Source organism: Oncorhynchus gorbuscha, linkage group LG15 (assembly GCF_021184085.1).
Source record: "Oncorhynchus gorbuscha isolate QuinsamMale2020 ecotype Even-year linkage group LG15, OgorEven_v1.0, whole genome shotgun sequence".
In the NCBI taxonomy this organism is placed as follows: domain Eukaryota; kingdom Metazoa; phylum Chordata; class Actinopteri; order Salmoniformes; family Salmonidae; genus Oncorhynchus; species Oncorhynchus gorbuscha.
In genome coordinates this window covers 65,990,401-66,010,643 of record NC_060187.1, presented here as the reverse complement: position 1 = coordinate 66,010,643, position 20,243 = coordinate 65,990,401, and the positions used below count along the sequence as shown (strand labels likewise).

The window sequence follows — 20,243 nt, the reverse complement described above, 5'->3', positions numbered from 1 at the left end:
ACACCGAATCAGCGTATTCGTCAATGTTGTTATCTGACGCAATACGAAACATATCCCAGTCCACGTGATGGAAGCAGTCTTGGAGTGTGGAATCAGCTTGGTCGGACCAGCGTTGGACAGACCTCAGCATGGGAGCTTCTTGTTTTAGTTTCTGTCTGTAGGCAGGGATCAACAAAATGGAGTCTTGGTCAGCTTTTCCGAAAGGAGGGCGGGGCAGGGCCTTATATGCGTCGCGGAAGTTAGAGTAAGAATGATCCAAGGTTTTTTCACCCCTGGTTGCGCAATCGATATGCTGATAAAATTTAGGGAGTCTTGTTTTCAGATTAGCCTTGTTAAAATCCCCAGCTACAATGAATGCAGCCTCCGGATAAATGGATTCCAGTTTGCAAAGAGTCAAATAAAGTTTGTTCAGAGCCATCGATGTGTCTGCTTGGGGGGAATATAGACGGCTGTGATTATAATCGAAGAGAATTCTCTTGGTAGATAATGCGGTCGACATTTGATTGTGAGGAATTCTAAATCAGGTGAACAGAAGGATTTGAGTTCCTGTATGTTTCTTTGATCACACCATGTCTCGTTAGCCATAAGGCATATGCCCCCGCCCCTCTTCTTACCAGAAAGATGTTTGTTTCTGTCGGCGCGATGCGTGGAGAAACCCGCTGGCTGCACCGCCTCCGATAGCGTCTCTCCAGTGAGCCATGTTTCCGTGAAGCAAAGAACGTTACAGTCTCTGATGTCCCTCTGGAATGCTACCCTTGCTCGGATTTCATCAACCTTGTTGTCAAGAGACTGGACATTGGCGAGAAGAATGCTAGGGAGTGGTGCACGATGTGCCGGTCTCCGGAGTCTGACCAGAAGACCACCTCGTTTCCCTCTTTTACGGAGTCGTTTTTTTGGGTCGCCGCATGGGATCCATTCCGTTGTCCTGGATGAAAGGCAGGACACAGGATCCGCGTCGCGAAAATCATATTCTTGATCGTACTGATGGTGAGTTGACGCTGATCTTATATTCAGTAGTTCTTCTCGACTGTATGTAATGAAACCTAAGATGACCTGGGGTACTAATGTAAGAAATAACACATAAAAAAAAAAAACTGCATAGTTTCCTAGGAACGCGAAGCGAGGCGGCCATCTCTGTCGGCGCCGGAAGTACAAAAATAAATAAATTAATAAATTAAAAAATTGTCCGCATAGCAGTGAAAGTTAACATTATGTTTCCCGAATGACATCACCAAGAGGTAAAATATATAGTGAAAAGAATGGTGGTCCTAAAACGGAACCTTGAGGAACACCGAAATTTACAGCTGATTTGTCATAAGACAAACCATCCACAGAGACAAACTGATATATTTTCCGACAGATAAGATCTAAACCAGGCCAGAACTTGTCCGTATTGACCAATTTGGGTTTCCAATCTTTCCAAAAGAATGTGGTGATCAATGGTATCAAAAGCAGCACTAAGGTCTAGGACCAAAAGGACAGATGCAGATTCTTGGTCTGACGCCATGTATTATTGTCTTCTCATGAATCCTAAAACAGAGTTATTTGGGTCCGATTCATTTTACATGCTCCTCTTTATCAACATAAGGAGATAATAGTAAGCCTCTTTAAAATTGCATATGAATTTGAGTTTGTTTGTTTATTCAACCTTTTTTGTGTGTTGCGTTGGGAGGTTAAAATCAGTTGTTGAGGGTGTTAGCCAACAATTGAACCTCTTGTAGTTGTGTGTACGGCAGTGGGTGTATCTCACAGCCAGTCTATGTGTCTGAGAAAGTAGTGTGCTCTACAGACAGAAGCCTATTTGATGTTGTGTCAGAGACGATGCTCATGGAAACCACAAGTTGCAGCAGTGCAAACAGAAATAGAGTGAGTACACAAGTTCTGACATATAGCACACTGCTTGACTCACGATAAGATCAGTAACGTGCATTATTTCTCATTCCATTGTTATTAATATGAAAAGAACAAAGTTGTTTCCGGTTGAGGAGTATTCTCAAAGGACCCCGGCCTGACTGTTTTCAGTGAGATGGAACTGTTCAGGACAACAATACTTCTGCCAGTTCTGGTCCTCTCTCAAGGTAACACAGTTTAATCTAATATTTCAACTTTTTTTTTTGTAACAGTATTTTTATTGGAATTTCACAATTTTCACCCATATTAAGAGATACAACAACAGAGACAAAGCACACAAAAAAAACACAAAAAACAGCACTCACTTACACATATCTACGTATATATATATATATATATATATACATACACACACATACATATACATATACTCATGCATATACACATATATACGCGCACGCACATACATACACACACATACATACGTACACCATTTCCCTCTTCCCGCTCGGTGCTTCTCTCACCCCATCCCCATCATTGCGTCTCTCAATACATACATTTTAAACAAACTTACAAACAGAAATTAAACAAAAAATCTCAGTTTAAACTAAGAGGTTAGGTTCCACACATGGAACGTACAGTGCAGTTCTGAAATACATAGATCCCCGCCATTCTAAGATAATCCTTGCAGCATAATAGCTGATACCTCAGGTTCTAGGTAATTTAGATAAGGTTCCCATACTTTGTAGAACTGGTCTGTTTTAGAATGCAATGTACATGTCAGATATTCCAGAGGAAACCAATTCAAATAGTATCTTATGCCAATCTTTAATAGAAGGAACCTTATCACCAATCCACTGTAAAAGAATGTTCATATTTCGACTTTGATTGTATTCAACTACATTATTTTCAGTGGCTCTTTTGATGGAAAGTATGACGGTTGTACTCATGTACATCAAACACAGCATCAAATGTATTTTAGAATTGTTTGTATGAGTTGTTGGATAATACTGAAGATATGCACATCAAAATAGTCGGCAGTGGAGTCAAATCAAATCAAATTTATTTATATAGCCCTTCGTACATCAGCTGATATCTCAAAGTGCTGTACAGAAACCCAGCCTAAAACCCCAAACAGCAAACAATGCAGGTGTAAAAGCACAGTGGCTAGGAAAAACTCCCTAGAAAGGCCAAAACCTAGGAAGAAACCTAGAGAGGAACCAGGCTATGTGGGGTGGGCAGTCCTCTTCTGGCTGTGCCGGGTAGAGATTATAACAGAACATGACCAAGATGTTCAAATGTTCATAAATGACCAGCATGGTCGAATAATAATAAGGCAGAACAGTTGAAACTGGAGCAGCAGCACAGTCAGGTGGACTGGGGACAGCAAGTCCTGGGGCACGGTCCTAGGGAGCCATCATGTCAGGTAGTCCTGGGGCACGGTCCTAGGGCTCAGGTCCTCCGAGAGAGAGAGAGAAAGAAAGAGAGAATTAGAGAGAGCATATGTGGGGTGGCCAGTCCTCTTCTGGCTGTCACATTTGGTTTTTTATTATGCTTCTACATCACCATATTTTTTAATGAATTTCTGTTTGCTTCTTATTCATGTCTGAATGTACAAGAGCATGTCGTTTTATTCTACTTGTTGACAGCACGTGTTGGTGTGTTCAAGCAAATAATAAAATATTCATACAAAAAAGGGGCTGACCGTAGTGATGCCAATTATGTGTAGGCTAAATGCTGCACAATCCTACAGAGGATTACTTTACTTCCCAATGTAAGGTGTTTACTGCAACAACCAATAGGATTCATCGAACACTAGCGAGCTAAAATTCAAAGGCTGCTTGAAGCAACATAAAAGTGCAGGGAATTCAAATCAACCAATAGTCAACAATGATTGGCTGAGGCGTAATTGTTTTTGTATGACTCACTAGTTTGTCACAGAGTGATACATAAACAAAGTGATAGTTCAAAATGAATTGCTTTCTGAGGAGGAGAGCTGTGACTGGGGATGAAAGCATGAACAATGAATTGCTTTCTGAGGAGGAGAGCTGTGACGGGGGATGAAAGCATGAACAATGAATTGCTTTCTGAGGAGGAGAGCTGTGACGGGGGATGAAAGCATGAACAATGAATTGCTTTCTGAGGAGGAGAGCTGTGACGGGGGATGAAAGCATGAACAATGAATTGCTTTCTGAGGAGGAGAGCTGTGACGGGGGATGAAAGCATGAACAAACTATTATTTTGCTTGACAAAGATGATGCATTATCTGCATTGATTAATTCAACAATGAGCCACAGATGTTATTCATGGCATACCCATCTAACAACTAAATTAACCAATTGAGGCAGTTGATAATAGCTGTTGTGAAAACCAGTGTAAATATAGTGATTTACAGAATCCATATTATATCCGTCTAATGGGACTATTGTGTAGCCACCTTGAAATACCACCAACAGACAGTTTACAAAATGGAAAAGATTATTCTGATTAGAGCCAAATTCAATAACTTGTTTGTAATGTATGTGCCCTGGGCTTCATGTAGCATTGGCAATATGAAGTAGGCTGAAATAACTGATTGGACAGTTGCATGAATACTCCCATCTACGCATAACCACAATAATGTGTCATTTATCTTAGTTTGTTGTTGTTGTTTGTCATATTTCAGCCTTTCTAAATAAAGACCACTCTGTTCCGGGGAACTTCTCTGGGTCCAGAGAGACCGATGAGCAGCAGACATCCAATCTAAGTGAGTTCCAGTTTTATTTAAATGGTTGGTATTATGCTAAAAAGATCCTCAGAACCCGAGCCTCCAATCAAGCTTCATTTGGGTCCGGAGGCGACTGCAATCTACATCGATCTTACTCTCTGAATACCACCCCCCATTCCTTCCTAAACCCCAAATTCCAATCCCTCGTGCCCATCCAGTCCAATTGCTAGGTGCAAAAATAGAGGGATGAATGGGTAAGGTGTCTGTGTGCTTCTTAGAGGGAGGAGACACAACCTCAAGCAATGATCCTGCAGAGAACTTGATTGCTCACAAGTCATTATACTGAGATCGAAATGAGATGAGGCAAAGGCTTTTTTTTTTACTATAATGATACAGGTCACCAGCAATTAAGCCATAGTGAGACAATATTTTAATTGTTCCCAGGGTGATGGTGATGCGCAAGGCTCCACTAGTGCAAAGTGGGAGGAACAACCCACACAAACATAAAATAAAAATAATGGGTCAATTGTCATTCGTGTCATAGAGGATATCAAATGGTCCAGTGGAGTCAGATTATTAAGGAAAATACTATCAATCAGTTATTCAGTTATAATCATACTACACTAACCTGGTTTTCATTCTCTATTTGTTGAACCTCAATGAAGTGCAATTCCATCCACCACATTTAAACAGGGAAAAAAGTGAAGACTGAAGAGTGAAATGCAGTACCAAAGGCTCCAGTGTCATACGGTTTGAAACCACTGAGAGTATTTGGTCCCGTGGTGTTTCTAGAATCAGGTTGGTCGACTTCAGTGTCCCCCTCCGAATTCACCACCCAGTGACATTTCCACAGGACATGACTCACAGGATGTGGCTGCTCTGCTGAACATCTGCAAATAGCACAGAAACCGATAGGCCAACAGACAGCTAGGGCATTCAATGTGTCTGGGTATGTGTGTGTACTATGCTGTATAACATGTACTGTATATGTGACTACACCACATGGGGAAATATCAACAGTCATCTGTATTTCACTCTCATATTGATTCTGCATCTCTCCATCCCTCCAGCCATATCTCACCCCCCCAGGCTATCTCAGCACTGCTCTGGGGTTGTTGAGGTGCTCCATCGAGGGCTGTGGAGGCCGGTGACCTTTGACCTTGGGTCTGCAGAGTGGGCCAAAGTGGTGGAGGACATATGTACCAACCTGAGCTGCGGGGCAGTGTATGAGCGCCGACAGAATGGCACAGCTACATTAAACTACTCCTACTCAACGTGTCTGAGCCAGTGTGTCTACAGAGACCTACTGGTGGAGAACTGTACAGAGCTCTCATACACGGACTGCTCTAACCTGACTGAGATAACCTGTGGTAAGACCGTCATTGCAAAGCTTATGCTTGGATCGGCAAGCATCTTGAGCAACCACAAACACGTTGTTGCAGTAACGCCTGCAAATTGCATGCAATGGAGAGCCATCGTATGGGCTCTCCAAGTGTTTTGTGGATGCTTTGCAACAAGTTCCTCCTTCCAGCGCGATTCCATTTTCAAGCTGCTTTTTCATGATGAGTGAGGCCCAGCTTCTATTGAGGTTAACTGATTATCTATGAACTGATTGGTTGATCTGTCCATTCCTCAGGGCGCCAGGCCGTGCGATTGGTTGGAGGCTCACACCACTGTGAAGGACGGGTGGAGTTGTGGAGAGAGGAAAAATGGGGAACGGTGTGTGACGATAGTTGGGACCTGAGAGATGGGGGCGTGGTCTGTGCCCAATTGGGCTGTGGCCCTGCCTTAAATGTGAGTGGACAGGACGGGTCCTTTGAAGCGGGTGTTGGTCTGGTTCTCTTAGATGAGGTGAACTGTGGGGGGAGCGAGAGGAACCTATGGGAGTGTCCCTCCCTGGGGACAGTCAACGACTGTGGACACAAAGAGGACGCTGCAGTGGTTTGTTCAGGTAAGCCTGTAGCTATAATATTATCATTGTCAGTTACTGTATTCACAATCATGTCATTTAAAAATGACATTTTAAATGTGAATAGAAGCTAAGTCAATGTCATGCCCACTACTTAAAATAGCTATGCTGTTACATGATGTGTGTATGTTCTCCTTAGATCGGTCTGAATACGGATAGTGCAGTAATAACATGTAAAACACATTATCATGACTGAACATCCGGTGTCTTGGTGGCGAACCAAGTCCCCATCATCTTAGCGCTGATTTTCAGCATGCTAAACGCTGTCGACAATCAGGGTTCTGATGATTGCGAATCAAGAATGATTTGGCTCGTGACCTTATCAGCCTGTCTGAATGGATAGCAGAGTCTCAGTCACTCTCAACACTGATACTGACGAACAAGCTTCAAATCCTCCTACAGTAATGCAGAGATCAGGTGATGTGAAAGGTCATATGCCGAAAAGAGACAGCTGCTTTGCATATTAATTATTGTTATTTTTATTAACGGGAAAAGAAAATGAAACACACAGGCAGCACAAAAACACACAGGCCAAAGTAATGCATGTCACTCAGAAAGTAGACATGTCAAACCATAGCTCTGTCTGAGGAAGACCCTCAATGAAAGATGTTCAACCTGGGAGCCAAGTTCAAGAGTTCCTTGGTGAGAAAACATCCAAACTGCCTTGACCTCAACATAACAACAGTTGTTTGGCACTTCCATGGGTTTTAAATCTTGCATCTAAATGAACAATTTTTTTTGACGATGTTTTAATTTTTTTTTAAAATAATTATTTATTACAGAAAACACAAGGGGTGTTAAAGTAATAGAACATGAAGGATAAACAATACAGCATCAAGACACTATCAAACATGTATCAGTCTTTCCACAACAGAGCCATCCTTATGTGTGAGGGAACATGTGCATGATAGTGATATAAAATATATGTCATAGTTTCCTTTTTCATGATCACAATCATGTGAAATCCGAACCCTCCAAGATCCCCCCACAATTCCCCAATAGCTGTCCCTCAACTATTCGTCCCCCAACCAAGAGAATGAACTAAAGAGAAAGAGAGGAAGAGACAGAAGAAAACAGCAAGCAACAATGCAAATTATTTATTTTTTAAATATTACATTTAAAACAAAGGACATCAAGAACAACTGAAATCATAACAGCAATGCCTACTTTATATGTTTGTGTGCATGTCTGGCACTATTACATGTATGTGTGTGTTCTTGTATGCGTTCATTTGAATGAGTGTGTGTATATGCGTGTATATGCATGTGTACTGCCACCTGCCTCCAGTTTTGATCCTTTAGATTGGGCAGACAGACCAGTTCCCTTCCTCCTCCTGCTGCCACCTGCCTCCTCCAGTTTTGATCCTTTATATTGGGCAGACAGACCAGTTCCCTTCCTCCTCCTGCTGCCACCTGCCTCCTCCAGTTTTGATCCTTTATATTGGGCAGACAGACCAGTTCCCTGCCACCTGCCTCCTCCAGTTTTGATCCTTTATATTGGGCAGACAGACCACCTGCCTCCCCTGCCAGTTTTGATCCTTTATATTGGGCAGACAGACCAGTTCCCTACCTCCTCCCACTGCCACCTGCCTCCTCCAGTTTGTATCCTTTATATTGGGCAGACAGACCAGTTCCCTACCTCCTCCCGCTGCCACCCGCCTCCTCCATTGTTGGGGCAATGCTGTAATCAATTGGTTGCACTCTTGGATTGAGCAGACCTTCCCGAACAACTCCATGAAGGACATAACTCTACCATCACAATATAATTTAAGAACAAAATACCCTTTTCAAACATCTTTCCCATAAATACAGGTATTTTATCAACCAGCACATTTGTTGACCATGCACATCAGAACACCTCAAGTGTTTATTATGTAGGCCTACTCAGAAGGCTACATCCATCAATCTAGGAGTCCTACACATTACAAGTACATTTTTTAAAGAAACACACACATTCCTTGCAGTAATTGCCAAATGACTGACTGCAATGTCTAACTCTTGAATAAGAGTCAGATATTGGTTCAGTAGATCATTAGATACACAGATGGACAAACACAACTCCTCTTGGATTTTCAATTGTTGAGCAAATGTTTTTGTTAAACAAACCTTTTCCCCGTCTTTCAAACAAGAGTGCCTTGTTTACTCAGGAGAAGTGAGCCATGCATCTGTTATACATTCTATTTCTCTAACACCCCTAGGACTTTTCCATTTCCCTGACAGGAATTCCATCTCAAGCAGGCAACGAGACGGCAGAACAGAACACCCAGACTTCAACCACAGGTACATTCAATAGATGCTGACACACATGACCCTCCATCTGTGTAATAATACACCAAGAGTGTCTGCTCTGCTCATTAGAACATGTCAAGAAGAATGTGTTATCTAGTTTGTACGCTGCACTATGATTTGTTGTTTCCAGCAGGCTCAGTTCTACTAGTCACCAGTGCAGAGAGCCGGTCCTCTCCTCCCGTAGCTGCTGTCTGGGGCTGCATCGCATTGTCTATAGCCCTCCTCCTCACACTCCTCTCCAATGCTTCACTCTTCCTGTCTTACAGGAGGAGAGCTGGTGAGTCATTGTTTTTCTCCATTTTTCTTTCTCTTTCATTGCCTCATACTCAACTGTCACTCTTCCCATTTGTTCACACCAACAACAACAAACATGCTATCATCAATGAGCAGTAATTAACACTGAGAAACTGCTTTGTCTGAAGGGTATTACATATTCTTCTCAATGGTTTGCCAATTATGATAATACAACAACACAATGCAATGTGATTCAATACAGTACACAAAGCAAATCACCCAACTGGAACAGTATTCATACCCCTGGGTTGGTTGATTGCTCATTAAGAGAGTCCCACCACCAGTGTTGTTTTCACACCAACTTAAAAAAGCAGCATATTTTATTTCACAGGGATGATAATGCTTTGAATATGTGCCATATGTGACGGTGGTCTAATTCAAATATTTAATTGGTTTTGAGATGTATTGTCCTTTTTTTCTTGTCCAACATCAAAGACAACAAAAGGCCAACAAATCTATTATCCTAGTTTCGGTAAAGAGGAGTTTCAAAGGCAAAACTTTCCCTTCATTACTAGCACTTCTGGTTCACCAAAGACAAGATGGCCGTCTGCTGTCCATCCAGTCTCAACACACTGACCGAGGGGAGAGAGTCAACCTCCTCACAGTCACCACAGACACAGCTGATTACAGTGAGTTCCTACTGATGCACTTGTCCTCTCTGTGCCCATTAGTTACTTGCAATTTCAGGAAATGTCTTATTAGTTCAAGTGTCCCATTTGTCAGAATACATTTTCTCTATGTGACCTTTCATGCAGCTCCACAGTACCTTTTCCAAAAACCCACTCAGAATGACACTGATGCCTCATGTGACTCTGACTATGAAAACTATGACTTCAATGACCAACCCTCTGTTGCCATGGCTACTGCACTTGGTCAGTTCATCTTCATAGTTTTGGATGAATAGTGCAATTCTAAAAGAAAAAAAGATGGAAAGTGACACATGGCTATGAAGGGAGAAAGTGGTCCAAGGTCTCACTCAGTGCCAACCAAATGGTCTTTTATGTTTTCATTAGTCAGGGTCCTTGACAATGGAGTGAGCACAAGCAGAGAGCCATGTGAAACCACGCAGACAGCAGAGACTTCTGACGCTCCTGAGAAATATAATATTGTTGCTGAGACAATCAACGGCATTGAGAGAAAAAACCCTGCCACCCAAAGTCGTAAGTTACTGTCGGGTTGGGTGAACCAGATTTTACCATGATCATACTGTGTCCATGTCCGACAGTTTTCTTCTTAGTCTTAAAAGGACATAATGTCCACTTAAAATCTGAGACTTTTCTACAACCGTTTGCAGGACAAGGAATCAGAAAAGGTATCATTTGCAGAAACTTGACATGGTGACAGAAAAGATGAATTAGAGCCCTATCGTAACATACTAACACTAACAACCATTTGTATGTCCAGTGCATTCGCTGGTGTCATCCAGCACGTCTTCTGGGGAATGCTATGAAAACATTGAGACACTGGAGAAGGAGCTGCTGGACTCAGGTCAGTCCAAAATGCTCAATGGCAAATGCTGCAACAGACTCAGTCAGTGCATCTATGAAATCCATTCTCATGAATCAATGATAACAGAGTAACTGTGTGGAATGCTAACCACCCAGGTCCAGATTTGAGAGAAACTGCCCTCACAGACTTGATCTGTGGAAGAGAGCCATCCTTGGGATCGAGTAGTAGTACATCATCAGGGGAATCCTACTACAACGTGGGGATGGCAGTGGAACAGCATCTACAGTCAGGTCCGTTCAAGTCAAATACACAGGAACAACAACACACAATTCATCTGGCTGTGTATAAACACTGGATGGGGTAGACACAACAGCAAAGGCTTTTTGCACTACAGAACAGTACATGAAAGTATTGTCTTGAAAGTTTTGGGGAGAAAGTATGTAGATTCGTAATTACTTCATTGGGAGCACATTTTCTCATTTTCTCCTCAGAGAACACCTATACACATTCCCCTGTGCAATCAACCAGTGCACACCAGGATCAGCAACAGCCTGTGAACAGCAACTTCCACCTACTGAGCAGTCAAAATCAAGGTACCTGATATTTCTGATGAGTCTCTGCATGTGTGTTTCAAAGGTGGGCAGAATTTCCATTGAACCGTGTGATGTTCCCTGCAGAGACTAATTCTCAGTCTCCTTTCTTGTGTCATATTGTGTTTCAAAACGTGCCAAATTAATTTGACGCCACCGGTGTAATCTCTGAAAGAAACAGAACAAATCATATTCAAAGGATTCTCTAAGTTTATAAGCCAATGTGATTTCAAGTTGTGTCAAAACTCAATTCAAAGAGCTAAAATAGTCTGACAGATGGGGCCATTGGGTATGGGGCATAAACATCTGTGAGGATTTAAAATGTACTTAATTCCTTTAGTTTTCGGCAGATTTACTATCACAGTGAATAATGGAAAGGGTAGTGTAGTATTTCTGGCGGGCATATGCTTGAATCCAACAGAGGGAGGGAGAGAGAGTTGAAGAGAGAGACGGTCCTCATTCAGATGGAGGAAATTGCCTGGCTCTGTTTTTCACTCTAATCTGCCATTAAGTTATGGAGAGCTACACCTCAGAATGACAGAGTCAATTAGATTACAGACACTAATACCCATTATAGACAGACTTTAAGGCATTTTGCCTGTATTTGTATTTATTTATCTGGCAATGTTTTACAGACCCAATTCACAGTCCCATTTTTACCACATTCTTGCCGAGATAAGCCTTTTATATCTCCCATGCACATGCCAGCATCATTAGGAGTGGGAGTAGATGTGGGTGGATGTCTGTTTTAATAAATTAATTAAATATACACCATCACAAAGAAATCCATAATGAATGAGTTTTTTGGCAGGTCCTAAGAGACATTATAGGACCAATACAATTTATTTTCAAAAGAATAGAATGGCATATTTAGAGTTTAATGATGTTTACTGGTCTGTGTAGCCCATAGGCTACATGGCTGTGCCATGCATATAAAATCAAGTTATTTTGTTCCTTAAACAGTCAACACACATATATTTTGTCGTAGGCTGGGAATATAATGAAATATAACAGAATAAAAGACATCATATTTTTCCCACACAACTTGCATCACAGCAACATGTAGAACAGCTGTCATATAAAAAAAGAGATTTTGAAACAGAGCCCAAGGCAAAGCCCATGCTTTTTTGATCCACGTTTCATCTCCTTTCTACCCTCCCTCCGCTTTGATAGGGAGCAGGCGTAGGGTCTTACATTGGGAGTATCTTCATCATGATACTGATAGAGAATAATAGCAATCTATATTTTCAAAAGCATGAGTCTCCTGTTCATATTTCACAACCTCTGCAGGCATTTGGAGTTGCCTATACACTATTGAGCATAACAATAGGCCTACGCTTGATTTAAGGTGCATTACTGCATGCTAAATGTTTCTAATCAGTGATAGATGAGCAAACAAATAGATGAGTTACCACCTCTACTTATTTGGTCAGCCAGAGAATTAACCAAATATACAGATGGAGAGTCAGTTGAACAAAATCACATTTACAAGTCACAGGCTTTCGGTTGGGAGTAGGTCTAGGCTGCTATGCGACTGTGAGTAAAGAGGAGTGCGTTTCTCTGCTCATTACAGGAGTAATTACGCCCTAGTTCTCTAATTGTGATTTTTATGTACGTATTATTTATGACTTCATTTCAATTCATTAGGGGGTGCTGCAGCACCACTATTTGCTGTGGCTATGCCGTTCATGCAAAGGGGTGATTAAAATGTTCAAACATTGATGCATTACGATTAAGGGTAGGTTCCCTTGACAAAGATTAAGCCTGGTCCTTGACATTAAGTCATGTTCAATGGCGGCACCAGGTACACGTATTCCCCTACATGGATCACAACTGTGCAGTAGATTCTAGAGTCATGTACTGTCTGTAATGTACATTGCCTTCATAAAGTAGTCATACCCTTTGACTTATTCCACTTTGTTACAGTCTGAATTCAAAATGGATAAAACAAATTAAAAACACATACCCCATAATGACAAAAGTGAAAAAATGTTTTTAGAAATATATAGTTTTTTAAATAAATAAATATCTATTTAAATAAGTATTCACACCCGAGTTAATACATGTTAGAATTACCTTTGGCAGTGATTACAGCGGTCAGTCTTTCTGGGCAAATCTCTAAAATCTTTGCAACACCTGGATTCTACAATATTTGCACATTATACTTTTTTAAATTATTCAAGCTCTGTCAAGTTGGTTGTTTATCATTGCTAGACAGCCATTTCTATAAGGGCACAAGGCGAGACCCAGATGCAGACACAGGAGGCATACAGTTTGAGTCTTTGATATTTATTAATAATCCAAAAGGGTTAGGCAAGAGAACGGTCGTGGAGAGGCAAAAAGTCTAAACCAGTTCAGAGTCCAGGAGGTACAGTGTGGCAGGCAGGCTTGAGGTCAGGGCATGCAGAATGGTCAGGCAGGCGGGTAAAGTCCAGAAAACAGGCAAGGGTCAAAACCGGGAGGACTATTAAAAGAGAATAGAAAAGGCAGCAACCACCATACTTGACAAAATTAAGAGTGGTACTCAGTGATGTGTTGGATGTGTCCCAAACATAACACTCTATATTTAGGACATAAAGTTAATTTCTTTGTCACATGTTTTGCAGTTTTACTTTAGTGCCTTATTGCAAACAGGATGCATGTTTTGAAATATATTTATTCTGTACAGGTTTCCTTTTTTCCCCCATTCAGGTTAGTATTGTGGAGTATGTTGTTAATCTATCCTCAGTTTTCTCCCATCACAGTCATTAAACTCTGTAACTGTTTTAAAGTTACCATTGGCCTCATGGTGAAATCTCTTAGCGGTTTCCTTCCTCTTCAGCAACTGAGTAGGAAGGATGTATGTTTGTAGTGACTGGGTATATTGATACACCATCCAAAGTGTAATGAAAAACTTCACTATTCTCAAAGGGATATTCCATGTGTGCTTTTGTATTTTTTAACCATCTACCAATAGGTGCCCTTCTTTACGAGGCAATGGAAAACCTAGAATGTCTTTGAAGTTGAATCGGTTTGAAGTTCACCGCTTTACTGAGGGACCTTACAGATAATTGCATGTGGTAGTCATTCAAAAATCATGTTGAACACTATTATTGCACATAGTGTTGCTACAAACATAATTCCACTTTGACATTATGGGGTATTGTGTGTAGGCCAGTGACACAAAATCTAAATTGAATCCATTTTAAATTAAGGCTGTGTAACCACATAATATGGAAAAAGTCAATGGGTGTAAATACTTTCTGAAGGTATTGTAGATGCAAATTGCTGAAAACATGTAGCTTATTGTGGATGTATGTAAATGGTAATGTGAGTCCTTTATACAGAAGATTCAAGCAGCTCATCTTCCTCTGAGCTTTATGAGAACATAGAAGTCCAAGATGAAGAGGGGATTGGTGATGTTACCGTGAAGGAAGTCCCGGACCAGTCTCTTTCTGACAGTGACTACGATGACATAACAAATTACTAGCTTTTCATCAAACATAGCAGTGAAATGAGAACTATAAAACAGATTCATTTACATATTAGCAGTTGTTATTATCCAGAAAGACAAACAGGAGCAATTATGTTTAATTGCCTTGCTCAAGAGCGCAGACATATTTTTCTCTCTCACCTCGTTAGCGTGTGGATTCAAACCAGCGACCTTTCGGTTACTGGCCCAACGGTCTTAACCACCTTCGCTTCTCCACTGCACAGAATGACCAGCTTTGTGAACAAACAGCACTGTCACTGATATTGATTCATACGGTGACCTGAGCCACACAACGCACAGTCAAACTTTTTAAACTTGAAATTCAATTGTGTTAATATTATCAAGGAGAAAAAGCAACAAAAATGAAGTGCATACTACATTTATTCAACTAAGACTTGATGTGAATAGCCTAGTGTATAAACGCATATGCAGATGCTTTGTACATAATATGAGCACATGTTTTGCAATCCAAAAGATCTACTTCTGACTGGGCTATCACAACAAATGTCTATTCTGACTGGGCTATCACAACAAATGTCAACTTCTGACTGGGCTATCACAACAAATGTCTACTTCTGACTGGGCTATCACAACAAATGTCTACTTCTGACTGGGTTATCACAACAAATGTCTACTTCTGACTGGGTTATCACAACAAATGTCTACTTCTGACTGGGCTATCACAACAAATGTCTACTTCTGACTGGGTTATCACAACAAATGTCTACTTCTGACTGGGCTATCACAACAAATGTCTACTTCTGACTGGGTTATCACAACAAATGTCTACTTCTGACTGGGCTATCACAACAAATGTCTACTTCTGACTGGGCTATCACAACAAATGTCTACTTCTGACTGGGCTATCACAACAAATGTCTACTTCTGACTGGGCTATCACAACAAATGTCTACTTCTGACTGGGTTATCACAACAAATGTCTACTTCTGACTGGGCTATCACAACAAATGTCTACTTCTGCCTGGGCTATCAAAACAAATATCTACTTCTGACTGGGTTATCACAACAAATGTCTACTTCTGACTGGGTTATCACAACAAATGTCTACTTCTGACTGGGCTATCACAACAAATGTCTACTTCTGACTGGGCTATCACAACAAATGTCTACTTCTGACTGGGCTATCACAACAAATGTCTACTTCTGACTGGGCTATCACAACAAATGTCTACTTCTGACTGGGTTATCACAACAAATGTCTACTTCTGACTGGGCTATCACAACAAATGTCTACTTCTGACTGGGCTATCACAACAAATGTCTTTGGAAGTTAAGCTTTTTTTGTGTGGGGGGGTGGGGGCTTCCCTAATGAATGAATTAGTAGATATTTAATAAACTATCCACAGACTACTTCATTTGATTATGATTCATTTATAAAGTATCAACTACTAGACTGTCAGAGTGAAGTGATTATTTTATCTTTAATGTTTTTCTTCTTCTAAATGTCTAGCACAGATGCAACAGGAAAGGTTTGGGTCATTTAACTTCACACTAACCTCACCTTCATACTATACACAATACATGAATGGTAAGATCAGAAATCCCTTAAAACAGAGAATGCATTTCACTCAAAGGGACAGAAGAGGAAATAAACAAAAGGACAAGGGAATTAGAAAGACAGAAGGAAAGGCTACAGAAAAGCATGTAACAGCATTGTATTTGAAATACTACCAGATAATGGAATGTCTTCATTACTATTTTTATTTTATACATAAAGTACTCTATTCAATTTAGCCTCATCTTTCCTAAGTACCGTTTTCACACAAGTATGGTCTGGCATATACCTGCTCTTAAAACTGAGCTAGCTAAAATCACATCTCTAAAGATAGCAGAAGACCTACCTTGTTCATTTACATTTAAACCCAGAACACACTAAATGTAATGCAGAGAAAGACCTACATCATTCTCAAGGTAGAAAAATGTGTGTTGGGATGTCTATAACAAGAGGACATTGGTTTTCAAGTAACTGAAAAGTGATGGTGTGTGTGTGTGTGTGTGTGTGTGTGTGTGTGTGTGTGTGTGTGTGTGTGTGTGTGTGTGTGTGTGTGTGTGTGTGTGTGTGTGTGTGTGTGTGATAGAGAGAAGGCTGTCATACTTCATGCTTCCCACAGACCCACTTGAGCTGGTGCTGTTCTCTCAGGTCGGTGAGGTCTCGAGCAGAGTGCCAGCTACACTGGCAGGCGTACGCCCGCGCCCCTTTTCTTCTCCTCAGCTTAGCCCGCAGCTTCTGACAGTCTGGCATGTTGTTCCTGCAGAGATACAAAGAGACAAGGCTGGTTAGCTAAGCAATGACCAGTAGGTGAATATCTCTCACAGTATTGGTATGTAGAGTTATAGATAGGATAAGTAGTACTAAATTCACAAAGTACTTGATTATTTAAGTTGGTCATGTGCATGGAACAAAACCAGCCTCCAATAACCCCTGAAAGATTGTGGAATGATTGGTAACATCACACATATTCAAGAGTTAACCTGCAATTTACAGCTGAAGGAATTAATCTGAGTGGAAGCATAATTTGCATAATACATTACGTTGCATTTAACAAGCACATTTAAATTATAAATGAATCCCCATGTCTTGAAGAGGAGCCCTGGGCTCTCAGACACTTAGTAACCTCTATACTTCAGCAAAAAGCCTGAAACCACCCAAGTGTCCACCAGAACAGATAATTAGTTCACTGCTGTGATAACACCGACAGCAAAACCCACATGCTTGGAACGTGCACCAAAACACCAACAACATTGTGATTGAGATAGCCTTCTTTGTTTATCTATTTTAAAATGTTTTTCTCCCATATGAGCACAGCCCTTCTGTCTGTTGTCTTTCTTAGTTTGCATTTCAAGTAAACTCTCACCAATTGTATCAAATTCGTGTAGCCTAGAAGAATTTAATTACGGTCTTGGTGTTAAGAGCACCAAATACCCATGCCTGCATACTCACACCGCTACTGCTATGAGGTCTTCCACTTCACTTCCTTAACTAAGCTTAAGTGTCAGTCTTTGTTATCATGGGCAAGCTCTCTGTCAGTGAAACAACACAATATTGAACCATTTTACATTAAGAATCAAATGAAGATTATTCCAGTTTATTTTCACAAAGTCCCAAAATAAAAAGGTTTACACTGCCCTCTTCTGTTCAAATCTGAGAAATTTGGGATTTTGTTTTCTGTATCAACTTCCAACTTGTTTCAAGATAATAACAATATTTAAATTCCGCAAATAGTTTGTTACCCCATAAAGATACATCAGGCCCAATGAGAGGAGGCTCACCTGAAGAAGAGGTAATCACAAGAGGGGTCCCATTCATGATCGTCAAACATGGCCACCCGAAAGTCACAGAAGATACATCTCAGCTGATCACACGACCTGTCAGCACATGTTAAACAGTGAGTCAAATTAAAATGTGATCCATGCTTTTACACACACTCACACACACACACACACACACACACACACACACACACACACACACACACACACACACACACACACACACACACACACACACACACACACACACACACACACACACACACACACACACACACACACACACACACACAAAATTACAACAGGGTTCCCCAACTGGCGGCCCTTAGGTGATTTTATTTGGTCCCCCGCGTTTTTTGAGCAAAATAAATAAATACATTTTATCATTTTATTGTTGGACATAAGACTGTAAAAACACCAGCAAATCAGCACCAAACAAGTGATTTTAATTTAGGAAATCTGTTCCAAAGAATTCCCACGCATAATATAGAGAGATACAGTATGTGATCATAAACAAATGAAAGCAGGGTTTGAAATGAGTCTGTTGTAGTTAAATATTATATCGGTTTGGGCTTCTTGCAATCAAGTTGCAGTTGACTAATTAACCGTAATTATGTTCTGGCCTCCTGACCATCCTCTCAAGAAAAAAAATGGCCCTCGGCTGAATCCAGTTGATGATCCCTGCACTACAATTAAACAGCACTTTTACCTTTGTGAAACAGCTGTTCCTACACCATTTTCAATGGAGCTTCCACCAAGGAAAACTGGGCAGCATCTGCTCACATAAGAACAAATGGGGATCAAAAGAGAGCTTTTATCAAATGCATGCTTTACCAAAGGCTCACTACTAGATTTTATGGCTCCCCGTGAATTACCATTTTGGTCTGCCTTAAATAATGACAACTGTAAAACATACAATTACATTGACTGCATGCAACAGAGATATACAGATGTCTTAGATAACATTTACTGGGTTTCAATAATAACGTCATATGAACACATTGAATTTTTGCAGTATACCACTGACAGAATGATACAGCCAGATATTATGATTCAACAGGCTGCAACACAAAATAAACCGTTGTCGGCAGGATTCGAACCTGCGCGGGAAGATCCCAATAGATTTCTAGTCTATCGCCTTAACCACTCGGCCGACAACTGCCTATATGTTCGACGACTCAGCCAGGATATGCAACTATGTTTGCACGAATAAGTTATGTTGTTTTATTAAAATGTTTTTTTTTTATTTTTTAAATAGGGTTGTAAGAAAACTTACTTTCTTGTGGACTGTGGCAATGTCTTCGTCATTTTAGGAAGCTGTCCAGTCTGCAAATGTGTAGAGTTAAGCAAATATGAGACCACCTTTTGCAATGTAACGTTAGCTAATGCATTGGAGTCAGAAGGACAAAGATGATAGCAACCTTCCCATTGGAAACAGGCTAAAAACAATCAAACATAGCCTCATCTTTATCTCATTATAGCTAGCTAATACACCAGTGTGATATCCAGACAGCTAACTTTAGCTAGCTACTACTACTGGACAGTAGATGCTGTTAGCAACAACAACAAAAAACTGCATTCAACAATGCAAGGCGATGTAGCTAAGGTTATTTACTCACGTTTAGCGCAAGGGAATCGAAATCATCGTCAAGTATGTCCTCAAGAAGGGCATCTATATCTTCTCTGTCCGTTTTTCTGGGTGTATCGTCAGTGGTGCTGACGGTGTGAAGCGAGGAACAGTTTTAGCAAGCTAACGTTACATAGCTAACTACGTGATTTAGCTAACATGCTTGATGAAATAACAATGCATTTTAGGAAGGCTGGCGTTTTCAACTACGTTACATAGCTATCGTCGTTAGTTACGTTGCATAAGCTTCCACTGTGTCAGTCATGGTCAACAACTTGGTTTGCTAACTTTAGTCCATTCCCCCGTACTAACGTTAGCTATCGTTAACGTTAGCCGGTTGACACTTGCATTTTACTACGCACCAGAGTTTTCTTTCTTTCCCAGTTTGGGTTAAACATTTCCCAGCCGTCGATAAATTTGAGGGAGCTTGAAGTTGTGGCGTCAATGAAACATTGCGACAGAACTTTGTTTCAACCTCATCTAGCAATTCGTCCAAATCGTCCGCCATAGCTTCAGGGTACTGCTGCTTATTGACTGTTGTCATGAGCAGGAGTGCGTGATTGACAGGCGTAACCTCATTTCAAGTAGGTAAAGATTGATACAATTTAGCTAGCGATTTATGTGGAGTGATACAATAACAGATACTGGCAATCTATGATACAATGTAAACGCCTGGGCATTTACCAATCACAGGAGAAAAATATC

General features: G+C 40.8%; 2 protein-coding genes and 1 non-coding gene across 5 annotated transcripts; 1 reads left to right on the top strand and 2 right to left on the bottom strand.

Moving 5' to 3' along the window:
* The first annotated feature begins 1,833 nt into the window (after positions 1–1,833).
* On the top strand, positions 1,834–15,991 carry LOC123997790 (T-cell differentiation antigen CD6-like). 2 transcript variants are annotated; one of them, XM_046302345.1, is made up of 12 exons: positions 1,834–2,078; positions 4,517–4,597; positions 5,629–5,928; positions 6,195–6,509; positions 8,747–8,806; positions 8,949–9,092; positions 9,625–9,738; positions 10,123–10,269; positions 10,514–10,597; positions 10,714–10,848; positions 11,050–11,151; positions 14,475–15,991. In XM_046302345.1, exons 1-12 carry the CDS (start codon positions 2,027–2,029, stop codon positions 14,615–14,617), a joined length of 1,677 nt encoding a protein of 558 aa, XP_046158301.1. In that variant the 5' UTR covers positions 1,834–2,026; the 3' UTR covers positions 14,618–15,991. The 2 variants fall into 2 exon arrangements, with proteins under 2 accessions (XP_046158301.1, XP_046158300.1); XM_046302344.1 differs by having other exon boundaries at positions 8,946–9,092.
* Positions 13,852–20,217, bottom strand: cfap418 (cilia and flagella associated protein 418). Of its 2 annotated transcripts, XM_046302347.1 has the most exons (8): positions 19,901–20,217; positions 19,531–19,627; positions 19,188–19,237; positions 18,621–18,686; positions 17,912–18,007; positions 16,737–16,890; positions 14,762–14,853; positions 13,852–14,592 (listed from the first exon to the last, which is right to left on the bottom strand). In XM_046302347.1, exons 1-7 carry the CDS (start codon positions 20,080–20,082, stop codon positions 14,779–14,781), a joined length of 720 nt encoding a protein of 239 aa, XP_046158303.1. In that variant the 5' UTR covers positions 20,083–20,217; the 3' UTR covers positions 13,852–14,592; positions 14,762–14,778. The 2 variants fall into 2 exon arrangements, with proteins under 2 accessions (XP_046158303.1, XP_046158302.1); XM_046302346.1 differs by having other exon boundaries at positions 13,852–14,853.
* trnas-aga lies at positions 18,991–19,070 on the bottom strand. The gene has a single exon. It is a non-coding gene; the product is annotated as a tRNA-Ser (tRNA).
* Positions 20,218–20,243: the final 26 nt, after the last annotated feature.

Excerpts from the sequence above, each read along its gene's own strand:
- LOC123997790 (XM_046302344.1), top strand. The coding sequence starts at position 2,027 with ATGGAACTGTTCAGGACAACAATACTTCTGCCAGTTCTGGTCCTCTCT. Across the intron at positions 6,510-8,746 it reads CGCTGCAGTGGTTTGTTCAG|GAATTCCATCTCAAGCAGGC; the intron begins GTAAGCCTGTAG and ends TTTCCCTGACAG. Across the intron at positions 11,152-14,474 it reads ACTGAGCAGTCAAAATCAAG|AAGATTCAAGCAGCTCATCT; the intron begins GTACCTGATATT and ends TCCTTTATACAG.
- cfap418 (XM_046302346.1), bottom strand. The coding sequence starts at position 20,082 with ATGACAACAGTCAATAAGCAGCAGTACCCTGAAGCTATGGCGGACGAT. Across the intron at positions 19,628-19,900 it reads GGGAAAGAAAGAAAACTCTG|CACCACTGACGATACACCCA; the intron begins GTGCGTAGTAAA and ends TCACACCGTCAG. Across the intron at positions 14,854-16,736 it reads GGGTCTGTGGGAAGCATGAA|CTGGTCATTCTGTGCAGTGG; the intron begins GTATGACAGCCT and ends TTGTTCACAAAG.